The 26,358-nt window shown below is 47.8% G+C and overlaps 1 protein-coding gene across 1 annotated transcript in view; it reads right to left on the bottom strand.

Moving 5' to 3' along the window:
- Nucleotides 1–26,358, bottom strand: part of LOC115196486 (semaphorin-5B) — a 101,171-nt gene that overhangs the window by 11,193 nt on the left and 63,620 nt on the right. Inside the window, exons 9-17 of the mRNA XM_029757359.1 lie at nucleotides 21,417–21,552; nucleotides 20,075–20,282; nucleotides 19,633–19,840; nucleotides 6,945–7,062; nucleotides 5,789–5,973; nucleotides 4,074–4,217; nucleotides 3,582–3,729; nucleotides 3,138–3,363; nucleotides 1,264–1,518 (exon numbers count right to left, since the gene is read on the bottom strand). Coding sequence (XP_029613219.1) covers nucleotides 1,264–1,518; nucleotides 3,138–3,363; nucleotides 3,582–3,729; nucleotides 4,074–4,217; nucleotides 5,789–5,973; nucleotides 6,945–7,062; nucleotides 19,633–19,840; nucleotides 20,075–20,282; nucleotides 21,417–21,552 — 1,628 coding nt within the window. The remainder of the gene's footprint in view (nucleotides 1–1,263; nucleotides 1,519–3,137; nucleotides 3,364–3,581; nucleotides 3,730–4,073; nucleotides 4,218–5,788; nucleotides 5,974–6,944; nucleotides 7,063–19,632; nucleotides 19,841–20,074; nucleotides 20,283–21,416; nucleotides 21,553–26,358) is intronic.

Below are 26,358 nucleotides of genomic sequence, written 5' to 3'. Positions count from 1 at the left end.
ACCTCCGACTTCAACTGTAGGTATCAAAAGTAAAAGTATAAATCATTTCAAATTCCTAATGTTAAGCAAACCTGACAGCATGATTTTCTTGTTTTTTACAGTTACGGATAGCCAGGGGCACACTTCAACACTCAGACATAATTTACAATCTAAGCATTTCTGTTTAGTGAGTCTGCCAGATCAGAGGCAGTAGGGATGACCAAGGATGTTCTTTTGATAAGTGCATGAATTAGACAATTTTCCTGTCCTGCAAAGCATTCAAAATGTAACTAGTAATTTTGGGTGTCAGGGAAAATGTATGGAGTAAAAAGTACATTATTTTCTTTAGGAATGTATTGGAGTAAAAGTAAAAGTTGTCAAAAATATAAATAGTAAAGTACAGATACCCCAAAAAACTACTTAAGCAGTACTTGAAAGTATTTTTACTTAAGTACTTAACACCACTGTTCATGACTCCATTCTATGCGCACCAAAATGATGATCTGCTTCTCTTAATTGCCTTGTGAAAACCTAACGTATTTTATAATTTAGCTAGTCATGTTGGCAGTCGAACAAGCTTTCAAATGATGCCCATCTGACCCAGATTGTGATGTATAATGGACTGTTTTGGAATGTGTAAACAACAACAGTACTTGTGAAGGCGGGGATGCAGGGTTGTGTTCCAAACAAACAACAACAAGGAGAGCTAAAAATAGCGCCTTATAGTTGAAGACACTTCTTAGAATTTTTTGATTTTGTTATCAACAAAAAGTACAGTAAATGTAAAATGCACATAAATTGGATTCAGTCTTGTGTCAGGTGAACTTGTGTCCTCAACTTTAGTCATCATTTTCCCATAATCTCCAAACTGTTCCCTTTAAACTCCTGCCATTGGTTTTGCATATGCTTTCCATATTTCTTCTGTAAGAAACATTTCAATTTAGCCCAATCCATAAAGGCCCACGAGTGTAAGGGGTTAACTATTTATCCAGATACTGAGTTTTTTTTACATGTTTTCAGCACATGAAAACAAAACATTTTATTCATGCTTTTTAGACCAGTTTAGTGAAAAACACAGACTTTTAAAGGCAATTTACGCTTAAGCCGGCTTCAGCAGCTTTTACCATGAATGCGATCTCCGAGAACGTGGGGGAAATTGCCTTTAAAAGGCTATTGTCGGCTTTGAAGGAATCCCAATCTTGGTTCTACACTGCCCGTTAAGTTAATCGGTCAGTACAGTATTTGAGCAGATATACAGTAGCACTGGAGTAGTCGTTGTCTTACCTGGGCAGGGCTGGGAGTTGCCGTCCTGGGAGTTGCAGTCCTGGTACTCCGCTGGGGATCCACTACAGGCACTGGGGCTGCTCTTGCCCTCGGCTGAGGCACAGGTGCGCTTGCGCGTGCGGAAGCCTTTGGCACACTCCTGGGAGCAGGTCGACCATGTCTCCCACGGCGACCACCTGGTGCCACCTGGTTGTCGGAGCAAAGGTCGACCACTACTGCCTCCTCCACTGGTCCTGACCAAGTCTTCAACCAGAGCTGAACCACAGATATACTCATACATGAGACATTACAACACAAAAGGTGATTTACAATATTCTTTTTACTTCTCAAAGTCAAAAATATGTTGTTTTCCTAATGGTATGGTAGGAAACAGAGAACAGCTCTGATAAACAACGGTCTTCTGTGACCTAAAGCTTGGCAATGAAATAACTGAAAATGGGCTGGTTCTAAGAGTGCAGAGGCTTCCTTCCTCATTACATGGTATGATAGTAACCTGTGCAGTTAGAATCTGGGCCAAACATTCAACTGTGGGGTAAAATCTGGGTTAATCGGTTTTAGATGAACTCTTTGAAAAGGGGAAAAAAAGCAACCCGTCACCTAAATTATGGAAATGACTTCAATAATGAATTGATAGCTTTTTATTTTCTGTCTGTGTGGTTTGAAACCAGGGCAGCAGTAATATTTCACACTGTCCATGTTACTGTGAGGCCAGATGTCTCCTCTTGAGTCTAGACAGCGCCTCTGTGACACAGTGTTTGGACCCAGTGACAGCCTGTGACATGGTGTTTAGGCCCGGTGACAGCCTGTGACATGGTGTTTAGGCCCGGTGACAGCCTGTGACATGGTGTTTAGGCCCGGTGACAGCCTGTGACATGGTGTTTAGGCCCGGTGACAGCCTGTGACATGGTGTTTAGGCCCGGTGACAGCCTGTGACATGGTGTTTAGGCCCGGTGACAGCCTGTGACATGGTGTTTAGGCCCGGTGACAGCCTGTGGCATGGTGTTTAGGCCCGGTGACAGCCTGTGACGTGGTGTTTAGGCCCGGTGACAGCCTGTGGCATGGTGTTTAGGCCCGGTGACAGCCTGTGACGTGGTGTTTAGGCCCGGTGACAGCCTGTGACATGGTGTTTAGGTCCGGTGACAGCCTGTGGCGTGGTGTTTAGGCCCGGTGACAGCCTGTGACATGGTGTTTAGGCCCGGTGACAGCCTGTGACGTGGTGTTTAGGCCCGGTGACAGCCTGTGACATGGTGTTTAGGCCCGGTGACAGCCTGTGACGTGGTGTTTAGGCCCGGTGACAGCCTGTGACATGGTGTTTAGGCCCGGTGACCATACGGTTGCTCTGTTCTCTGCAAATCGTCGCAAACACATCCTCTCTATCTGCCTTGCTTCACATGGAGCCTGTCTTAAATATGCACACACACACACACACACACACACACACACACACACACACCCCCCCTTCTCCCCGTCTAGTTACTGTCAGCAGGAGAGGCGTTCTGCCTGCCTGTCTGACCTTTAAATCAATGAGAGGCTGTGCACTGTGACACCTACCCCCCCCCCCCCCCCCCCCCCGGGGAGCCTGTCACTGGGTATGACCGCCCAGATCGTCCCGCCCCAGTGAGCACAGCATAGGTCATCCCAGCTGGCCGGTTAAAAACCACAGCCCACTGCATAACATCAGAGGCTTAGCAGGCTTTCCTGTCTGTCTGTCTGTCTGTCTGTCTGTCTGTCTGTCTGTCTGTCTGTCTGTCTGTCTGTCTGTCTGTCTGTCTGTATGTACTTGGTTCTTTAGAAGGGGAGTGGAAAGGTGTATGGAGAAAGTGTGTGAATGTATGTCCAGTATATATGTATGAGTGGGACGGCCTCAGACTTACCTTCAGTCTCACAGGTGGCGGTGCCGTCGTTGGGGCAGACGCGGGTCTCCACCTTCTTCTTGCCCAGCTGCAGCTGATGAGGGTCTGGAAGGAGGGCCCTGCAGGTGTAGCGGGTCCTCTGCTCCTGGCGGGCCCCGTCCTGGGTCACATTCACCGGCATCCAGGGGGTCCAGGGGGTGTTGCGACGGACCTCCGGACACGCCTCCAGGTTACAGGTCTTGTATTCCTAAGGGAGTGTGTTTTAGGGAAGAGGAGAGAGGGGAGGGGAGAGGATAGAGGGGAGAGGGGAGAGGGGAGAGAGAGGATATGTCAGTTTCAACCTGACTGTTCATCCTCAGGCTATGATAAATGAATAATGAAAGATGCCATTCACTAGATCAAATAAGGGTGTTATCTGTGAGAAAGTTGTAGTAAAGGGTGTGTGTGTGTGTGTGTCTACCGTACCAGAGCACATCCTGGGCAGGTGTTCCCCTTCTCACAGCTCCTGACCCGGGAGTGGACCCCTCCTCCACACTCTGCACTGCACTGAGACCAGGAGCCCCAAGACGACCAGAACACAGGCAGGGGACATGGGCTCTTCTCATTGCACAGCCTGCAGACACACACACGTGCACACACACACACACGGTAAACCTGCAGTCCTACTCTTTCTGCCTGGTGGTCTCTGTAAGAGAAGGTGAACCACTGCTTTACAATATGTGCACCATTTCAGGGCTTTGCATCGCTGAACTCTCCTGCAACGCCACAATACTGTGTTAACCTGCTGAGCTAAAGCTGAGGGCATTACACCAATCTCGTCTGTCACTAAGCATATGATGCAAGATGGGGAGAATACCTGACTGAATGTACACCTGACTGAATGTACACCTGACTGAATGTACACCTGACTGAATGTACACCTGACTGAATGTACTGCATTGTGTCCCTCTGTCTCACCTCTCGTCTCGGCCTTGTCCCACACAGACAAGGCCCCCATGCCGGGGTGAGGGGTTGTTGCAGGAGCGCTGGCGCACCTCGTACCCAATGCCACAGCTGGTGCTGCACTGACCCCAGGAGGACCAGGGGGTCCAGCCTCCGTTCCTAGAGGAGACAGAGACAGAGAGAGAGAGACAGACAGACAGACAGACAGACAGACAGACAGACAGACAGACAGACAGACAGACAGACAGACAGACAGACAGACAGACAGACAGACAGACAGACAGACAGACAGACAGAGAGACAGACAGAGACAGAGAGAGAGAGAGAAACTCAGAACTGGGAAGACAGACAGATTCACCTAAAACTCTAACAGCCTAGTCTATTGTAAACTCTAACAGCCTAGTCTATTGTAAACTCTAACAGCCTAGTCTATTGTAAACTCTAACAGCCTAGTCTATTGTAAACTCTCTGAAAGCAGAAGAATAGAAGAACAGAACAAACATTGCTGAGTCTACGTGTGCTTGTCTGGGAAGCTGACTCGGCTGAGGCATAAAAAAATCCACCTAATTTGTTTAAGTGCTTCAGGCCGGTGGAGCTTCCCTTCTAATTAAATTGGTGCTCCTGTAAAAGACCCTCCTGTAAAAGACCCTTCAGCTTCTCCGTCTCTCTCCTGCATAGTAACACAGTAAAGTAAGCAACAGGAAGCCACCAGTGAAGACCGTAGTCTCTCTAATAACACACAAACGCACCCACACACGTTTGTTTTAGTATTGATTTCCGTTCAAAATCCTATTTTCCCTAACCCCAAACCCAACCCTATCTCTCAACCCTAATCCTAACCACTAACCCTAATTCTAATCCTAACCCAAAGCCTAAAATAGCCTTTTTCCTTGTCGGGACTGGCAAAATGTCCCCACTTGTCTGAATGTTCCTTGTTTTACTATCCTTGTGAGAACTTCTGGTCCCCACAAGGATAGTAAAGCCAAACACACACACACACATATACACACACACACACACACACACACACACACACACACACACACACACACACACACACACACACACACATAGACCTGCTATACTGAGAGGTGACAGTCATTTGGTTTTCAACTCACTCTCTAGATAAATCCAATCTCTTTTGCCTAATGAGGGAAACCTCTATTAATAGAGAGTAAGGGAGTCCTTGAGTTTCCTCTGAGAACATGTCAACACTGTCTGGTAGTTGGACTCTGCTGCTGCTGGTCTGATGCTACAACTTGAGTTTCCTCTGAGAACATGTCAACACTGTCTGGTAGTTGGAAGTTTATTGTAAACTCTCTGACAGCAGAAGAATAGAACTCATCAAGAATAGAACAAACATTGCTGAGTCTCCGTGAGCTTGTCTGCTGCTGGTCTGAAGTCTTATGCTACTACTTGTCTTTGTCTAGAGATCCATTTAAGGTCAACATGTACAATACCTTCTCATCAAATATACTGGCAGTTTGTTAACATGCTGGAAACATAGAATGAAAGCGGACTCAAACGCGCGTCAGCCCAACTGGAACAAAAAAGGTGAATCAGGTTCTCAAATGAGGGACTTGATAATCCCCAAAAGCTCCAGGAAACCCGCTCTGACTGCTGACGGTCATGACTATTCCCCTTTTGGGAAGTCAGTAACTGTTATGATGTTTGGTACTGAAGGATGAATAGTAGACTGTAGCTTCCCCTGTCTTCTTTCTCTACAGTACCTGGAACAGTTGGCCACCTGGATGGTGGGGCCCTTGCAGTTGGAGCCTCCACACTGAGGGACTGGACTGTTACAAGAGCGTGAGCGACACGCGCAACTGGTGCTGGCGCCCTCCCTGTCGTCGTGGTTACAGGGTTGCCATGGCGCCCAGGGGCTGAAGCCGCCGTCCTGGGTCAGGTTCCTTACCTGTGAGCAGGCAGGAGTTCAGCATCAGAAGGGACCAATCAGAGATGGGGTCAGAATGGTGGCTAATGGGGAAAAGTGGTAGGAGAGAGGGGAAGGTGGTAGGAGAGAGGGGAAGGTGGTAGGAGAGAGGGGAAGGTGGTAGGAGAGAGGAGAAGGTGGTAGGAGAGAGGAGAAGGTGGTAGGAGAGAGGGGAAGGTGGTAGGAGAGAGGAGAAGGTGGTAGGAGAGAGGAGAAGGTGGTAGGAGAGAGGAGAAGGTGGTAGGAGAGAGGGGAAGGTGGTAGGAGAGAGGAGAAGGTGGTAGGAGAGAGGAGAAGGTGGTAGGAGAGAGGAGAAGGTGGTAGGAGAGAGGGGAAGGTGGTAGGAGAGAGGAGAAGGTGGTAGGAGAGAGGAGAAGGTGGTAGGAGAGAGGGGAAGGTGGTAGGAGAGAGGGGAAGGTGGTAGGAGAGAGGGGAAGGTGTGTGGGGAAAGTAAATGAATGTGTGTGTGTGTGTGTGTGTGTGTGTGTGTGTGTGTGTGTGTGTGTGTGTGTGTGTGTGTGTGTGTGTGTGTGTATATGTGGTTTGGTGTGTATGCGTGTGTTTGTTTTCTTACATTATCAGGACCCCTAACATTTCACCTGAATGTCCTGTTGTTTTTGTACAAAATGTACAAAATGTTCAGGGTCTGAATTTGTTCAAATGCTATTTTAAGTTTAAAGATTAGATTCAGGTTTTCGGTGTTATGGTTATGGTTAGGTTTAGGTTTAAAGGTTAGGTATAAGGTTAGGGTTAGGGTTTTGGGGTTAAGGTTAGGGTTAGTAGTAGGGTTAGGGGTTAGGGAAAATAGGATTTTTAATGGTCAAACATTTTTACACTCCAGAAAGTCCTGATATTTCATGAAAACAAAGTGTGTGTGTGTGATACATATGAGGTGTGTGTGTTACATATGAGGTGTGTATGTTACATATGAGTTGTGTGTGTGTGACCCTTACCGGGCACTCAGTGATATTCTGGCTCCACTGGCTCATGTTGGAGCTGTCCTCGATGGTGGTGCATCGCTTCTGCTTACGGTCCCAGCCACAGTAGGGGTCTCGGGCGTCCAGGCAGTGCCTGTAAGACCCCAGGGCACAAAGATAGCAGTCATTGGAGAGGGACAGCACTGGAAAAACACCTCACACCTCAACTCACTCAACAACATGTTAGCGTAAAGCTAGGAAAACAGCTCTCCCCCAATAGAACCCATCCAGTATCAGACTGGTGCTAGTTGAGATGTTGACACATCAAGGGGGATCCACTCTGACATCTGCTCCACTGTAAGGCACCGTGCCACACGACACGCTTCACTGCAACTAAGTGTTTGTACGCTCCAGATAAAACACAAGCTAATTTCAGTCATTAAATCCAGGATTGTTAATGAAATGAAGTTGTCAGAGAGTCCGGGAAGGGAACCCCCAAGCTTAGGAATGCTGTTTGACAACGTGTTTGTGAAAAGGCACAGGTCAGGGCAGCCTGTAGAAATAGATACAGGACTCTGGTGTTTACCAACTTATAGAAGTAGTAGAAGAAGAATGTGGACTACTTCAAAATGTAGATGGCCTCAATGGTGCTGCCCGTGCTCTCACAGACACCATAATGGGACAGATACAATGATAAGACGTCTATCAAAGTCAATGGGCAGCCTCTCTACCATAGGTAGAGAGGTGAGGACAGCCTCTCTACCGTAGGACCCTGTCTGACATGCACAGGTGAGGACAGCCTCTCTACCGTAGGACCCTGTCTGACAGGCACAGGTGAGGACAGCCTCTCTACCGTAGGACCCTGTCTGACAGGCACAGGTGAGGACAGCCTCTCTACCATAAGACTCTGTCTGACAGGCACAGGTGAGGACAGCCTCTCTACCATAAGACTCTGTCTGACAGGCACAGGTGAGGACAGCCTCTCTACCGTAGGACCCTGTCTGACATGCACAGTTGAGGACAGCCTCTTTACCGTAGGACCCTGTGTGACAGGCACAGGTTAGGGCAGCCTCTTTATGTAGGACTCTGTGAGGGGTCCTTCTCTTCCTGGTTGTTTTTCTGGCTCCATGAGGCCGAGATGGAGCAGAGAAAACAGGTCTTATTGACCCAGAGCACTCAGTGGGCTGATGTAGAGAGCAAGAGGCCTGTGTGTGTGTGTGTGTGTGTGTGTGTCTGTCTGCCTTGAATTATGGAGCGGAAGAGATAGTGTGTCAACATTGTGAAGCATTTCAAGGTAAAGTGTAGTATGACTTTTCTTATGACCCATGTAGTGCTTATGAAGACTTTATGAACACTCTATTAAGCCTTTTATAGATGGGTTTGATTATTTGCTGTCTTTGTATCTCCTGTTCCCTTGTATCGGTGCAAGACAATGGGTCACTCCCAAATACCACCCTATTCCCTATATATTACACTACTACCCATGGGCACTCGTCAAATGTAGTGCACTATATAGGGAATAGGGTGCCATTTGGGACTAAGCCATCTACAATCTGATGAATGGAATATAAATGCACTAACACCAGCCTACCTAGGACTTATTGGTATTCTGTATAGGGAGCGCGACCAACAAAACACTCCCCTGTAATAAATAGTTGACAGATCAGTTCCTGATAATCAGCAGTAATATCAGTTTAGCAGGCAGCGGGGGAGAGACTATCTAACAACCACTGTGTTGATCACCCTGCTGACGGGCTGGCGGCTACAGACTGCACTAAATAATGGTTGTCTGAGAGGGATGGGAAGGGGGCAGGGGTATGCTCATAGGGTGTGTGTGTGTGTGTGTGTGTGTGTGTGTGTGTGTGTGTGTGTTTTCACACATTATTATGTGCTAGGGTGTGTGTTGTGTGTGTGTTACACAAATTATTATGTACTAGGGTGTGTGTTTTGTGTGTGTGTGTGTGTATACTGTATGAGAGAGAGATTTGATGGGTTGAGAGTATAAACGTTTCTCTGTGAGACCCAAGTTAGGACGGCATGGGTTAGTTTGGGCTTCCAGTCCAGTGAAGGCTCTTTTCTCCAGGTTCAGAGAGCCTCTCTCTACAGCAACAATACATTGCTAAGCAGTGGGGGGGTTAACAAGCCCCCCCCCCCACACCCACTAACTGTCCCTCAAACCCCTGCCTCATCTCCCAATGAGTGGGCCCACTCTGGAAACAGTTTATCACACGACAGCCCCCCGTCTACCAGACAAGGTCTCACTCTGGGGGTACGCAAGAGAGGGATGGAGAGAAGGAAGGCGAGAGGAGAGGAAAGGAGGGAGAAAGAGATGATGTGACAGGAGAGGAGGATAGTATAAAGAAAGCCACTCCCAAGCTGCACCAGTAATCAATATCACCATATATTGCCAGCAATCAACATCTCCATCTATCAATCACCAGTAATCAATATCTCCATCTGTCAATCACCAGTAATCAATATCTCCATCTGTCAATCACCAGTAATCAATATCTCAGTATTTCCCTACATAAAGCCATCCAATGGACTTTCTGTCTGCCTTACATTATGGAGCGGAAGAGATAGTGTGTCAACATTGTGGAAGCATTTCACAGTAAAGTCTAGTATGACGGTAAAGTCTAGTAAGCCATCTACAATCTGATGAATGGAATATAAATGCACTAACACCAGCCTACCTGTCACGTCCTGACCAGTAAAAGGTGTTATTTGTTATTGTAGTTTGGTCAGGGCGTGGCAGGAGGTGTTTGTTTTGTGTGTTTCGGTGTATGTTCTATGTTATCTATTTCTATGTGTTTATCTAGTTTTCTAATTCTATGTTGGGTTTTTGGCAGTGACCTCCAATTAGAGGCAGCTGGTTGTCGTTGTCTCTAATTGGAGGCCATATTTAGTTGGGTTTGTTTCACTTGTGTTTTGTGGGTGGTTATTTTCCTGTATAGCCTGTGTTGCCTTACGGAACTGTTACGTCATTTTGTTTAAGTGTTTTTTCTTTAAATCAATTAAGAAGATGAGCACTTTACCCGCTGCGCCTTGGTCCAATCCTTACGAAGCCCATGACAGAACCACCCACCAAAAAACGACCAAGCAGCGGAAGAAGGAGCAGCAGGAGAGATATTTGGAGTCATGGACGTGGGAGGAGATCCTTGATGGCAAGGGTCCATGGAGCCAGGCTGGGGAGTACCGGCGACCGAAGGAGGAACTGGAGGCAGCAAAGGCAGAACGACGTTTCTGGGAGAGGAAAGTAAGGGAGCAACATGAGGCTGAGAGGCATCCCCCCCGGCACACGGGGAGTTGGGCAGAGTCAAAGTGGAGACCTGAGCCAACTCCCCGTGCTTATTATGGAGAGCGACGGATCAAGCAAGAACCTTGTTACGCAGAAATGCGCACGGTGTCGCCCATACGCACGCACAGTCTGGTACGGCCAATAAGGGCTCCGCAGCGTTGCCGGCAGCCCTCATTCCCCAGCACAGCCCAGTTCGCCCTGTGCCAGAGCTCCGCCTGTGCCGGGCTACAGAGACTATCCAGCCAGGACGGGTTGTGCAGGCTGTGCGCTCCAGACCTCCAGTGTGTCTCCAAGACCCAGTGTACCCTGTGCCTGTTCCTGCTCCCCGCACGAGCCCTGAGGTGCGTGTCACTAGTCTGGCGCCTCCAAAGCCAGTCCCACGCATCAGACCTTCAGTGCGCCTGCCCAGTCCAGTACGTCCTGTTCCTGCTCCCCGCACGAGCCCTGAGGTGCGTGTTACTAGTCTGGCGCCTCCTATGCCAGTCCCACGCCACAGGCCTCCAGCAACGCCCCTCAGCCCTGAGTCTCCAGCGACGCCCCGCAGCCAGGAGTCTCCAGCGACGACCCGCAGCCAGGAGTCTCCAGCGACACCGCACAGTCCAGAGTTTTCTGAACAGGAGCTACGCCCAGAGCCAGAGCCACCTCCGTAGTGGGAGGATTGGGAAGGGGGGGTGTAGCACAGGGACTGTCGTTGACGGTAGCCACCCTCCCTTCCCTCCCTTTAAGTTTGGGGTTGTTTTTGTGGGGTTTTGTTTTTGAGATGCATTCGGGGTCTGCACCTTTGGGTGGGGGGGGGGGTGTACTGTCATGTCCTGACCAGTAAAAGGGGTTATTTGTTATTGTAGTTTGGTCAGGGCGTGGCAGGGGGTGTTTGTTTTGTGTGTTTCGGTGTTTTTGGTTTATATTCTCTTATCTATTTCTATGTGTTTATCTAATTTTCTATTTCTATGTTGTTTTTTTGGCAATGACCTCCAATTAGAGGCAGCTGGTTGTCGTTGTCTCTAATTGGAGGCCATATTTAGTTGGGTTTGTTTTCACTTGTGTTTTGTGGGTGGTTATTTTCCTGTATAGCCTGTGTTGCCTTACGGAACTGTTTTGTCGTTTTGTTTATTTTGTTTAAGTGTTTTTTCTTTAAATAAATTAAGAAGATGAGCACTTTACCCGCTGCGCCTTGGTCCAATCCTTACGACGCCTATGACACTACCTAGGACTTATTGGTATTCTCTATAGGGAGCGCGACCAACAAAACACTCCTCTGCAATAAATAGTTGACAGATCAGTTCCTGATAATCAGCAGTAATATCAGTTTAGCAGGCAGCGGGGGAGAGGAGAGACTATCTAACAACCACTGTGTTGATCACCCTGCTGACGGGCTGGCGGCTACAGACTGCACTAAATAATGGTTGTCTGAGAGGGATGGGTAGGGGGCAGGGGTATGCTCATAGGGTGTGTGTGTGTGTGTTTTCACACATTATTATGTGCTAGGGTGTGTGTTGTGTGTGTGTGTTACACAAATTATTATGTACTAGGTTGTGTGTGTGTGTTACACGAATTATTATGTACTAGGGTGTGTGTGCTCTTGTGTTTGTATATATCCTGGGAGGAAAACCCCAATAAAGCCCCTACATTATTGTAGAAAACTTCTCACCCAACCCCAGCCTCCACTCCACTCCCCCCCAAACCCAGACTCCACTCCTCTTCCCCCCAAACCCAGCCTCCACTCCTCTTCCCCCAACCCCAGCCTCCACTCCTCCTCCCCCAACCCCAGCCTCCACTCCTCTTCCCCCAACCCCAGCCTCCACTCCTCCTCCCCCAACCCCAGCCTCTACCCCTTTTCCCACCAATCCCAGCCTCTACCTCTTTTCCCCCAACCCAAGCCTCCACTCCTCTTCCCCCAACCCCAGGCTCTACTCCTCTTCCCCCCAACCCCAGCCTCCAGTCCTCTACCCCCCAACCCCAGCCTCTACTCTTTTTCCCCCCAACCCAGCCTCCACTCCTTTTCCCCCAACCCCAGCCTCCACTCCTCTTCCCCAACCCCAGCCTCCACTCCTCTTCCCCCAACCCCAGCCTCTACCCCTTTTCCCACCAATCCTAGCCTCTACCTCTTTTCCACCAACCCAGCCTCCACTCCTTTTCCCCCAACCCCAGCCTCCACTCCTCTTCCCCCAACCCCAGCCTCCACTCCTCTTTCCCCAACCCCAGCCTCCACCCCTTTTCCCCCCAACAACAGCCTCCACTCCTCTTCCACCCAACCCCAGCCTCCATCCCTCTTCCCCCCAGTTAACCACTTCCCCATTCTACTCTCCTCACAGTTAACTACTTCCTCATTCTACTCTCCTCACAGTTAACTACTTCCTCATTCTACTCTCCTCACAGTTAACTACTTCCTCATTCTACTCTCCTCACAGTTAACTACTTCCTCATTCTACTCTCCTCACAGTTAACCCCTTCCTCATTCTACTCTCCTCACAGTTAACCCCTTCCCCATTCTACTCTCCTCACAGTTAACTACTTCCCCATTCTACTCTCCTCACAGTTAACTACTTCCTCATTCTACTCTCCTCACAGTTAACTACTTCCCCATTCTACTCTCCTCACAGTTAACTACTTCCTCATTCTACTCTCCTCACAGTTAACCCCTTCCCCATTCTACTCTCCTCACAGTTAACCCCTTCCTCATTCTACTCTCCTCACAGTTAACCCCTTCCTCATTCTACTCTCCTCACAGTTAACTACTTCCCCATTCTACTCTCCTCACAGTTAACTACTTCCTCATTCTACTCTCCTCACAGTTAACTACTTCCTCATTCTACTCTCCTCACAGTTAACTACTTCCCCATTCTACTCTCCTCACAGTTCTGCTATGGAGAAGGTAACCAAGGAGCTCTTTGAGATATTAAGAGGCTAAACCCACTTGGCCAATAACTACCATAGATTATAGGATTATAGCTAAAACACTAAGCAAGCTGCTAGTAAGAGAGGGCTCTCATCCATTATGCATGTAATACAATATTTCCCTGTGTGGCTGCAAGTCAAGTCACTAATATCGGCGTTTGTCAAGTGTATTACTGTGATCATTTATCCTTAGGGGGAGGGAAGGAAACAGTTTCTCTCAGAACAATTAAACAAACAACCCACAGCTCGTAACTATGGTCTGTAGAGCCTAAGTGTCTCCACACGCGGTCGGTAACCCTGGTCTGTAGAGCCAAAATGTCTACACACGCAGATGCCATTCAGAGCACAGAGGATAATGAGAGAAAACGTAACCTGGGGGCACACTGGGGTTGATGGGGTTGTGAGTGGCTAGGCTAGGTAGTTCCTGACATGGGGTTGGAAGGGAGTAGCTAGGCTAGGTAGTTCCTGACATGGGGTTGGAAGGGAGTAGCTAGGCTAGGTAGTTCCTGACATGGGGTTGGAAGGGAGTGGCTAGGCTAGGTGATTCCTGACATGGGGTTGGAAGGGAGTAGCTAGGCTAGGTAGTTCCTGACATGGGGTTGGAAGGGAGTGGCTAGGCTAGGTAGTTCCTGACATGGGGTTGGAAGGGAGTGGCTAGGCTAGGTGGGTACTGACATGGGGTTGGAAGGGAGTGGCTAGGCTAGGTGGTTCCTGACATGGGGTTGGAAGGGAGTAGCTAGGCTAGGTAGTTCCTGACATGGGGTTGGAAGGGAGTGGCTAGGCTAGGTGATTCCTGACATGGGGTTGGAAGGGAGTGGCTAGGCTAGGTGATTCCTGACATGGGGTTGGAAGGGAGTGGCTAGGCTAGGTAGTTCCTGACATGGGGTTGGAAGGGAGTGGCTAGGCTAGGTAGTTCCTGACATGGGGTTGGAAGGGAGTGGCTAGGCTAGGTGATTCCTGACATGGGGTTGGAAGGGAGTGGCTAGACTAGGTAGTTCCTGACATGGGATTGGAAGGGAGTGGCTAGGCTAGGTGGTTCCTGACATGGGGTTGGAAGGGAGTGGCTAGGCTAGGTAGTTCCTGACATGGGGTTGGAAGGGAGTGGCTAGGCTAGGTAGTTCCTGACATGGGGTTGGAAGGGAGTGGCTAGGCTAGGTGGTTCCTGACATGGGGTTGGAAGGGAGTAGCTAGGCTAGGTAGTTCCTGACATGGGGTTGGAAGGGAGTGGCTAGGCTAGGTGATTCCTGACATGGGGTTGGAAGGGAGTGGCTAGGCTAGGTAGTTCCTGACATGGGGTTGGAAGGGAGTAGCTAGGCTAGGTAGTTCCTGACATGGGGTTGGAAGGGAGTGGCTAGGCTAGGTGGGTACTGACATGGGGTTGGAAGGGAGTGGCTAGGCTAGGTGATTCCTGACATGGGGTTGGAAGGGAGTGGCTAGGCTAGGTGGTTCCTGACATGGGGTTGGAAGGGAGTAGCTAGGCTAGGTAGTTCCTGACATGGGGTTGGAAGGGAGTGGCTAGGCTAGGTGATTCCTGACATGGGGTTGGAAGGGAGTGGCTAGGCTAGGTGATTCCTGACATGGGGTTGGAAGGGAGTGGCTAGGCTAGGTAGTTCCTGACATGGGGTTGGAAGGGAGTGGCTAGGCTAGGTAGTTCCTGACATGGGGTTGGAAGGGAGTGGCTAGGCTAGGTAGTTCCTGACATGGGGTTGGAAGGGAGTGGCTAGGCTAGGTGATTCCTGACATGGGGTTGGAAGGGAGTGGCTAGGCTAGGTAGTTCCTGACATGGGGTTGGAAGGGAGTGGCTAGACTAGGTAGTTCCTGACATGGGATTGGAAGGGAGTGGCTAGGCTAGGTAGTTCCTGACATGGGGTTGGAAGGGAGTGGCTAGGCTAGGTGGTTCCTGACATGGGGTTGGAAGGGAGTGGCTAGGCTAGGTAGTTCCTGACATGGGGTTGGAAGGGAGTGGCTAGGCTAGGTGGTTCCTGACATGGGGTTGGAAGGGAGTGGCTAGGCTAGGTAGTTCCTGACATGGGGTTGGGAGTGGCTAGGCTAGGTGATTCCTGACATGGGGTTGGAAGGGAGTGGCTAGGCTAGGTGGGTACTGACATGGGGTTGGAAGGGAGTGGCTAGGCTAGGTGATTCCTGACATGGGGTTGGAAGGGAGTGGCTAGACTAGGTAGTTCCTGACATGGGATTGGAAGGGAGTGGCTAGGCTAGGTAGTTCCTGACATGGGGTTGGAAGGGAGTGGCTAGGCTAGGTGATTCCTGACATGGGATTGGAAGGGAGTGGCTAGGCTAGGTAGTTCCTGACATGGGGTTGGAAGGGAGTGGCTAGGCTAGGTAGTTCCTGACATGGGGTTGGAAGGGAGTGGCTAGGCTAGGTGGTTCCTGACATGGGGTTGGAAGGGAGTGGCTAGGCTAGGTAGTTCCTGACATGGGGTTGGAAGGGAGTGGCTAGGCTAGGTAGTTCCTGACATGGGGTTGGAAGGGAGTGGCTAGGCTAGGTGGTTCCTGACATGGGGTTGGAAGGGAGTGGCTAGGCTAGGTAGTTCCTGACATGGGGTTGGAAGGGAGTGGCTAGGCTAGGTGATTCCTGACATGGGGTTGGAAGGGAGTGGCTAGGCTAGGTGGGTACTGACATGGGGTTGGAAGGGAGTGGCTAGGCTAGGTAGTTCCTGACATGGGGTTGGAAGGGAGTGGCTAGGCTAGGTGATTCCTGACATGGGGTTGGAAGGGAGTGGCTAGGCTAGGTAGTTCCTGACATGGGGTTGGAAGGGAGTGGCTAGACTAGGTAGTTCCTGACATGGGGTTGGAAGGGAGTGGCTAGGCTAGGTAGTTCCTGACATGGGGTTGGAAGGGAGTGGCTAGGCTAGGTGGTTCCTGACATGGGGTTGGAAGGGAGTGGCTAGGCTAGGTAGTTCCTGACATGGGGTTGGAAGGGAGTGGCTAGGCTAGGTAGTTCCTGACATGGGGTTGGAAGGGAGTGGCTAGGCTAGTTGGTTCCTGACATGGGGTTGGAAGGGAGTGGCTAGGCTAGGTGGTTCCTGACATGGGGTTGGAAGGGAGTGGCTAGGCTAGGTAGTTCCTGACATGGGGTTGGAAGGGAGTAGCTAGGGGGCCGATTAGGGTGGCAGGTAGCCTAGTGGTTAGAGCGTTGGACTAGTAACTGGAAGATTGCAAAGTCGAATCCCCGAGCTGACAAGGTAAAAATATGTCGTTCTGCCCCTGAACAAGGCAATTAACCCACTGTTCCTAGGCCGTCATTGAAAATAAGAATTTGTTCTTAACTGACTTGCCTAGTTAAATAAAGTAAAAAAAATTGGTGGCCATGAGGAACAGATTGGATATTTTAGCCAGGACACCGGGGTTAACAACCCTACTCTATATTAAGTGCCATGGGATCTTTAATGACTACAGAGAGTCAGGGCACCCGTTTAACGTCCCATCCGAAAAACGGCACCCTACACATGGCAATGTCCCCAATCACTGCCCAGGATGATATGTAAAATGTGGTAAAAGCTAGGGGTAGGACACATGCAATCACCAGTACAACTACTTCATCTATTGTAGTAATGGGATGGGATGCCTTTCACGTTTCACGTTAACATCCATCCATGTCCAGTCAGTTAGGGAGGAGGTCAGTTCACTATCTTTCCCACATCAACAACCCTCTCTCTCCCTCTCTCTTTTTCCCTGACTGTATTTATTTCCTGTTCCCCTCCTCCTCCCTCCTCCCCTCTGACAGGTGAGCGTGATGGATCGCACAGAAAACCTCTGCTGGCACTGCAACACCATCCCAGACTGCCATTGTACTGGCTCCAGTCTGCAGCCGGAACCAGAGGAAATGAGTTTTTTCCCCACTAGCACCGGGAGAGGCAGAGGGCAGTGTTCACAAGGAGCTAGCAGGGATTCATCCAACGGGAGAGGTCAAATGTAATTACAGGAAGTCTCAGCTGGATTGGTCACTTACAGATGTGGCCAAATGTTGACACATTGCACTTTACAAAAGGAGTGCAACTGAGTAGAGTGAGCTGTTTTTCTTTTCAAAACTCGTTCAATTGCTATTTTTACCCTGCAGGCACCTGCAACTTACCACAGGTGAGATAAATTACACAGTAAATGAGAACCATTGCCTCCAACCAAGTTAATTAGAATTTTGAATAATTGAGTCTAGGCCAATCATTTTTTTTCAATTTCATTTAGAATCCCCCCCCCCAAAAAAAATAAACGCATTTGAGAAGAAAGGTGAGTCATGCAAGGGTGCCAATATATCATGCATTGGTGCCAATATATCTGACTTCATCTGTATAGTATGAACAGGGGGTAATGACATGGCAGATAAAGTATGGGATTATTCATGAGTGAATAACTGGCAAATGCTGTTCGGCTTATACTGTATGAATAAAAGCGTCTGCTAAATGGCATATATTATATATGAATATACATATATAATAATTATATGTTAATATGTATTAAACCACATATATCAGTAGTCATAACACTGTGTATGTATTGTTAGGTGTCATGGCATTGGCTGTTAGAGGTGGACAGGATGTGGAACCTATGGAAGCTACAGGAGTGTAAGAAACCTTATATATCAGTAGTCATTATAGTGATAACACTACCATTATTCATACTGTACAGTAAGGTGTGATATCATTATAGTAATAACACTACCATTCTTCATACTGTACAGTAAGGTGTGATCATTATAGTGATAACACTACCATTCTTCATACTGTACAGTAAGGTGTGATATCATTATAGTGATAACACCACCATTCTTCATACTGTACAGTAAGGTGTGATCATTATAGTGATAACACTACCATTCTTCATACTGTACAGTAAGGTGTGATATCATTATAGTGATAACACTACCATTCTTCATACTGTACAGTAAGGTGAGATATCATTATAGTGATAACACTACCATTCTTCATACTGTACAGTAAGGTGTGATATCATTATAGTGATAACACTACCATTCTTCATACTGTACAGTAAGGTGTGATATCATTACAGTAATAACACTACCATTCTTCATACTGTACAGTAAGGTGAGATATCATTATAGTAATAACACTACCATTCTTCATACTGTACAGTAAGGTGTGATATCATTATAGTCATAACACTACCATTCTTCATACTGTACAGTAAGGTGTGATATCATTATAGTAATAACACTACCATTCTTCATACTGTACAGTAAAGTGTGATACCATTATAGTGATAACACCACCATTCTTCATACTGTACAGTAAGGTGTGATATCATTATAGTAATAACACTACCATTCTTCATACTGTACAGTAAGGTGTGATATCATTATAGTAATAACACCACCATTATTCATACTGTACAGTAAGGTGTGATACCATTATAGTGATACCCACCATTCTTCATACTGTACAGTAAGGTGTGATACCATTATAGTGATAACACCACCATTCTTCATACTGTACAGTAAGGTGTGATATCACTATAGTCATAACACTACCATTCTTCATACTGTACAGTAAGGTGTGATACCATTATAGTGATAACACCACCATTCTTCATACTGTACAGTAAGGTGTGATATCATTATAGTCATAACACTACCATTCTTCATACTGTACAGTAAGGTGTGATACCATTATAGTGATAACACCACCATTCTTCATACTGTACAGTAAGGTGTGATATCATTATGGTCATAACACTACCATTCTTCATACTGTACAGTAAGGTGTGATACCATTATAGTGATAACACCACCATTCTTCATACTGTACAGTAAGGTGTGATACCATTATAGTAATAACACTACCATTCTTCATACTGTACAGTAAGGTGTGATATCATTATAGTGATAACACCACCATTCTTCATACTGTACAGTAAGGTGTGATACCATTATAGTGATAACACCACCATTCTTCATACTGTACAGTAAGGTGTGATACCATTATAGCCATAACACTACCATTATTTATACTGTACAGTAAGGTGTGATATCATTATAGTGATAACACCACCATTCTTCATACTGTACAGTAAGGTGTGATACCATTATAGCCATAACACTACCATTATTTATACTGTACAGTAAGGTGAGACATCATTGGGTGTCTGAGGTCCTATGGAAGCTACGGGGGGCTGTGGGGTGTAGGAGACCTCATATATCATTTATTTTAATTTTTTATATCAGTAGTCATAACAGTAATAACACCACCATTCCTGCATTTGACTACTTCCTGTCTGGATCAGTCAGACCCTGCTAGGCTGGAGGACAGAAAGTTTGGCTTCTTTCCAATTAACTGTCACTAATATGATTAGCTTCAGGTAGAATACTGATACAATATTATTATTATCTTCTGGACTTTGCCCTCACCAGTAGATACATCCACTTTCCAGAACAAGAAGTGTACAGGAAGTAGTTTATAAACAAAGACACTTCGTAAACATTGCAAAGGCAGGTTTGATTGAACTGCAGCCTATAAGTGGTGGGGTATTGAAGCGGGTGTGTGGGAGTGGTCTTCTTACCGTTCAGTTTTGTAGCTGGAGCATCTTTCCAGTGGGATCTTCAGCACCCTGTCGCTAAGCCCCACAAACAACGACCTATCACTGTGGAGGATTTCAAGGCTCTTGATTGGCTCGCTTTCGCCCTCAGGGAGGAGCCTCATCTCTTCCAGGTAACACCCCCGCATGCTTTTATTGGTCGTGGAGAGGGCCTTCAGGATGGTGCCGTATTCTTATTGGACAAACAGACAAAATGAGACATCTAGTCTCTCTCTCTCTCTCTCTCTCTCCTCTCTCTCTCTCTCTCTCTCTCTCTCTCTCTCTCTCTCTCTCTCTCTCTCTCTCTCTCTCTCTCTCTCTCTCTCTCTCTCTCTCTCTCTCTCTCTCTCTCTCTCTCTCTCTCTCTCTCTCTCTCTCTCTCTCTCTCTCTCGCTCTCTCTCTCTCTCTCTCTCTCTCTCGATTCACCAGTGCCGATGTACATGACGTGGTAGAGGGTGTCTCGGCCCTGCACGATGTCCACCACCAGCTTGGAGAAACGGATGTTGTCCTGGTACAGGAGGGGGTCGGTGGAGACGGGCTGCACCACGTCAGACATGAGGAAGAGACGCTGGGCGTCCTGCAGGCTGCGCTCCGTCTGGTTCTCCCCTGGACCACGCTCCTCCAGGGTATCACACTGAGGGGGCAGACAGAGGGAAGGACAACTTTTTGATTTGATATTTAACATAAAAGTCCCTTTCCTAAATTATACTGATTTATTTTGCAATAAACCAGAGATCACAAGGTGGAGCCTAGGAGCTTGATGAAAGGCTCATTTGAGTCATTGACTAGTGGAATCAGGTGTGATGAAAGGCTCATTTGAGTCATTGACTAGTGGATTCAGGTGTGATGAAAGGCTCATTTGAGTCACTGACTAGTGGAATCAGGTGTGATGAAAGGCTCATTTGTCATGTCCTGACCATTGTAAGTTGTTATTTTCTATGGTAGAGAGTAGGTCAGGACGTGACAGGGGGTGTTTGTTCTATGTTTTCTATTTCTGTTTTAGTTCTAGTTTTTCTATTTCTATGTTGGGATTGTTTGAGTTGATCTCTAATTGGAGACAGCTGATCCTCGTTGCCTCTGATTAGAGATCATATTTAAGTAGGGGTTTTTCTTCCTGGGTTTTGTGGGTAGTTGTTTTCTGTTTAGTGTATGTTCAGCTGACGGAACTGTTGTCGGTCGTTTTGTTGTTTTGTTCTAGTGTCTTCATAATAAAAGTGAATATGAGCACTATACACGCTGCGCCTTGGTCCCCTTTATACGACCCGTGTTACATCATTTGAGTCACTGACTAGTGGAATCAGGTGTGATGAAAGGCTCATTTGAGTCCCCGACTAGTGGAATCAGGTGTGATGAAAGGCTCATTTGAGTCACCGACTAGTGGAATCAGGTGTGATGAAAGGCTCATTTGAGTCACCGACTAGTGGAATCAGGTGTGATGAAAGGCTCATTTGAGTCACCGACTAGTGGAATCAGGTGTGATGAAAGGCTCATTTGAGTCACCGACTAGTGGAATCAGGTGTGATGAAAGGCTCATTTGAGTCACCGACTAGTGGAATCAGGTGTGATGAAAGGCTCATTTGAGTCACTGACTAGTGGAATCAGGTGTGATGAAAGGCTCATTTGAGTCACCGACTAGTGGAATCAGGTGTGCTAGTTCAGAGCTACAAGACATACGTGAAACATCTTGGTCCCTGAGTAGAGGGCTGGGAAACAGTGAAATAAGGAATCTAGTAGAAGACCAGACAGTAGACTTTGCATCGTCCCCTACCTGGAAGTTGGGGATGGGGTTGGGGGTGGAGAGCCAGCTTGTACGAGGGTTCTCCTGGTAACGGAACGGTCCGTTGAAAGCCTGGGTGATGGCGCTGAGGTTGAAAGCACACACAGCCGACGCAGAGATGCTGTTCCTGTTCGGAGGAGAGGGACATAAAGACATCAGGAAACCGTGACTCAGAGGCCATGGCAGTGAACCAATCGATGCTGTTTTTAACGGTGAGCGAGCGAGCGTTGTGCCCTTTCCTTTTCAATGATGATCAAATGTTTTGGTTGCACCTCGACTCACGTTGGTTGAGCGCCGTCCACTTTTTTCAATCCAATCCATGAAATACATTTATAAAGCCCGTTGCACGTACATCAGCAGGAAAAATACAGCAGCCTATTTGATATAAGAAACCACTGTTCATAAAGAACTGAATTGATGTGTAAGACCTACTTATATTCTTAGTTCAAAAGAGAGCTTAATGACGTCTACAATATACAGAGACATTTATCTATCAATTATAATAGTTATCATCACTATGAATATAAGGTATAATATGGCACCTAATTGGATAATGACCGGATAATGACAGGATAATGACAGGATAATGATTTTTGATGATCTCCCAGTGCTGACACAGACTTGGTTGTCTTTATTTCCTATAGACCAGCTCCTTTAAACATTCCTCACAGTCATTCAAACCTCTCAGCTGCAAAACAGACGAAGTATTCACTGGTAAAAGGAGTGAAAGGGTAAGTAGAAAAGGACTACAACAAGGAACTGCAACCGACACACAAGGCAAAACTCATAGTAATAGAATCTACAGAACATTCAAGTTAATGATGGCATAATGGGTGGACTGGCAGCCATTGCGAGTGCACCCGTGTAACAGTCAAATTGCCAGGGTTAGTGGTTCCAAGCCCTTTCTGTAGATTCTATTTATATGGTAAAACCCTCCGAATCGGAGAGATCCAGGCGCAGATCAAGACACGCCACGTCTTCATCACTAAGGTCTTTCAGAGTTGTTCCCGTTATCCCTGGAGGATACCTGAGATCACTATCGTTTCAATGCCTTGCAGCCTGTCTTTTGTCTGTGCGACTGGGATAAGATGTCTTTCTCAATACCTCAGAGTTTACAAGCCTTTTAGCTCTGCCCTGGGTGATTCCAAAATGGACCTCAGACAGAAGAGTGCTTGTGCCAGTAATATGGGCCCAAACTGATGCTACCGCTCTCTCTCTCAATAGGACCATTAGTACAGGTATGAAAGGAACCACTGGGGTACTGTACTGTAGCGGACTGTACTTTAGCAGGCTGTACTTTAGCAGGCTGTACTTTAGCAGGCTGTACTGTAGCAGGCTGTAGCGGACTGTACTGAAGCGGACTGTACTGTAGCAGGCTGTACTGTAGCAGGCTGTACTGTAGCAGACTGTAGCAGACTACTGTAGCGGACTGTACTTTAGCAGGCTGTACTGTAGCAGACTGTAGCAGACTACTGTAGCAGGCTGTACTGTAGCGGACTGTACTTTAGCAGGCTGTACTGTAGCAGACTGTACTGTAGCAGACTGTACTTTAGCAGGCTGTACTGTAGCAGACTGTAGCAGACTACTGTAGCAGGCTGTACTGTAGCGGACTGTACTTTAGCAGGCTGTACTGTAGCAGACTGTAGCAGACTACTGTAGCAGGCTGTACTGTAGCGGACTGTACTGTAGCAGGCTGTACTGTAGCGGACTGTACTGTAGCAGACTGTACTGTAGCAGACTGTACTGTAGCAGGCTGTACTGTAGCAGACTGTACTGTAGCAGGCTGTACTGTAGCTGACTGTACTGTAGCAGACTGTACTGTAGCAGGCTGTACTGTAGCAGACTGTACTGTAGCAGGCTGTACTGTAGCAGACTGTACTGTAGCAGACTGTACTGTAGCAGGCTGTACTGTAGCAGACTGTAGCAGACTGTACTGTAGCAGACTGTACTGTAGCAGGCTGTACTGTAGCAGACTGTACAGTAGCAGACTGTACTGTAGCAGGCTGTACTTTAGCAGGCTGTACTGTAGCAGACTGTACTGTAGCAGGCTGTACTGTAGCAAACTGTACTGTAGCAGGCTGTACTGTAGCAGACTGTAGCGGACTGTACTGTAGCAGGCTGTACTGTAGCAGGCTGTACTGTAGCAGGCTGTACTGTAGCAGACTGTACTGTAGCAGGCTGTACTGTAGCAGACTGTAGCGGACTGTACTGAAGCGGACTGTACTGTAGCAGGCTGTACTGTAGCAGGCTGTACTGTAGCAGGCTGTACTGTAGCAGACTGTACTGTATCAGGCTGTACTGTAGCAGACTGTACTGTAGTAGACTGTACTGTAGCAGGCTGTACTGTAGCAGACTGTACTGTAGCAGACTGTACTGTACCAGACTGTACTGTAGCAAGCTGTACTGTACCAGACTGTACTGTACCAGACTGTACTGTAGCTGACTGTACTGTACCAGACTGTACTGTAGCAGACTGTACTGTAGCAGACTGTACTGTAACTGACTGTACTGTACCAGGCTGTACTGTAGCGGACTGTACTGTAGCGGACTGTACTGTAGCGGACTGTACTGTAGCGGACTGTACTGTAGCGGGCTGTACTGTAACAGGCTGTACTGTAGCAGACTGTACTGTAGCAGACTGTACTGTAGCGGGCTGTACTGTAGCGGACTGTACTGTAGCAGACTGTACTGTACCAGACTGTACTGTACCAGACTGTACTGTAGCTGACTGTAGCGGACTGTACTGTAGCGGACTGTACCAGACTGTACTGTACCAGACTGTACTGTAGCCGACTGTACTGTAGCCGACTGTACTGTAGCCGACTGTAACTGACTGTACTGTAGCGGATTGTACTGTAGCGGACTGTACTTGACTGTACTGTATCAGACTGTACTGTATCAGACTGTACTGTAGAAGACTGTACTGTAGAAGACTGTACTATAGCAGACTGTACTGTAGAAGACTGTTCTGTAGCAGACTGTACTGTAGCAGACTGTACTTGACTGTACTGTATCAGACTGTACTGTATCAGACTGTACTGTAGCAGGCTGTACTGTATCAGACTGTACTCTAGCAGGCTGTACTGTAGCGGACTGTACTGTAGCGGACTGTACTGTAGCGGACTGTACTGTAGCAGACTGTACTGTAGCAGACTGTACTGTAGCAGACTGTACTGTATCAAACTGTACTTGACTGTACTGTACTTGACTGTATCAGACTGTACTGTATCAGACTGTACTGTATCAGACTGTACTGTATCAGACTGTACTTGACTGTACTGTAGCAGACTGTACTGTAGCAGACTGTACTGTAGCGGACTGTACTGTACCGGACTGTACTGTAGCAGACTGTACTGTAGCAGACTGTTCTGTAGCAGACTGTACTGTACCAGACTGTACTGTAGCAGACTGTACTGTAGCAGACTGTTCTGTAGCAGACTGTACTGTAGCAGACTGTACTGTAGCAGACATTTACATTTACATTTTAGTCATTTAGCAGACGCTCTTATCCAGAGCGACTTACAGTAGTGAATGCATACATTTCATTTCATGCATTTCTTTTTTTTTGTTTTTTGTGCTGGCCCCCCGTGGGAATCGAACTCACAACCCTGGCATTGCAAACACCATGCTCTACCAACTGAGCCACAGGGAAGACTGTACTGTATCTGACTGTACTGTATCAGACTGTAGCTGACTGTACTGTGGCTGACTGTAGCAGACTATACTGTAGCAGAATGTACTGTATCTGGCTGTAGCTGACTGTATTGTATCTGACTGTACTGTAGCTGACTACTGTAGCTGGCTGTAGCTGACTGTACTGTGGCTGACTGTACTGTGGCTGACTGTACTGTATCTGACTGTACTGTATCTGACTGTACTGTATCAGACCAAGGAGGAGGAACATGGGACTACAGACTGGCAGAGAGGGGTTCTGAACAGACCAAGGAGGAGGAACATGGGACTACAGACTGGCAGAGAGGGGTTCTGAACAGACCAAGGAGGAGGAACATGGGACTACAGACTGGCAGAGAGGGGTTCTGAACAGACCAAGGAGGAGGAACATGGGACTCCAGACTGGCAGAGAGGGGTTCTGAACAGACCAAGGAGAAGGAACATGGGACTACAGACTGGCAGAGAGGGGTTCTGAACAGACCAAGGAGGAGGAACATGTTACTACAGACTGGCAGAGAGGGGTTCTGAACAGACCAAGGAGGAGGAACATGGGACTACAGACTGGCAGAGAGGGGTTCTGAACAGACCAAGGAGGAGGAACATGGGACTCCAGACTGGCAGAGAGGGGTTCTGAACAGACCAAGGAGGAGGAACATGGGACTACAGACTGGCAGAGAGGGGTTCTGAACAGACCAAGGAGAAGGAACATGGGACTACAGACTGGCAGAGAGGGGTTCTGAACAGACCAAGGAGGAGGAACATGGGACTACAGACTGGCAGAGAGGGGTTCTGAACAGACCAAGGAGGAGGAACATGGGACTACAGACTGGCAGAGTGGGGTTCTGAACAGACCAAGGAGGAGGAACATGGGACTACAGACTGGCAGAGAGGGGTTCTGGACAGACCAAGGAGGAGGAACATGGGACTACAGACTGGCAGAGAGGGGTTCTGAACAGACCAAGGAGGAGGAACATGTTACTACAGACTGGCAGAGAGGGGTTCTGAACAGACCAAGGAGGAGGAACATGGGACTACAGACTGGCAGAGAGGGGTTCTGGACAGACCAAGGAGGAGGAACATGGGACTACAGACTGGCAGAGAGGGGTTCTGAATAGACCAAGGAGGAGGAACATGGGACTACAGACTGGCAGAGAGGGGTTCTGAACAGACCAAGGAGGAGGAACATGTTACTACAGACTGGCAGAGAGGGGTTCTGAACAGACCAAGGAGGAGGAACATGGGACTACAGACTGGCAGAGAG

Source organism: Salmo trutta, chromosome 6 (genome assembly GCF_901001165.1).
Source record: "Salmo trutta chromosome 6, fSalTru1.1, whole genome shotgun sequence".
Taxonomy (NCBI): domain Eukaryota; kingdom Metazoa; phylum Chordata; class Actinopteri; order Salmoniformes; family Salmonidae; genus Salmo; species Salmo trutta.
Note: the sequence above shows the minus strand (reverse complement) of the source record. Positions and strands in the feature narration are given on the sequence as shown.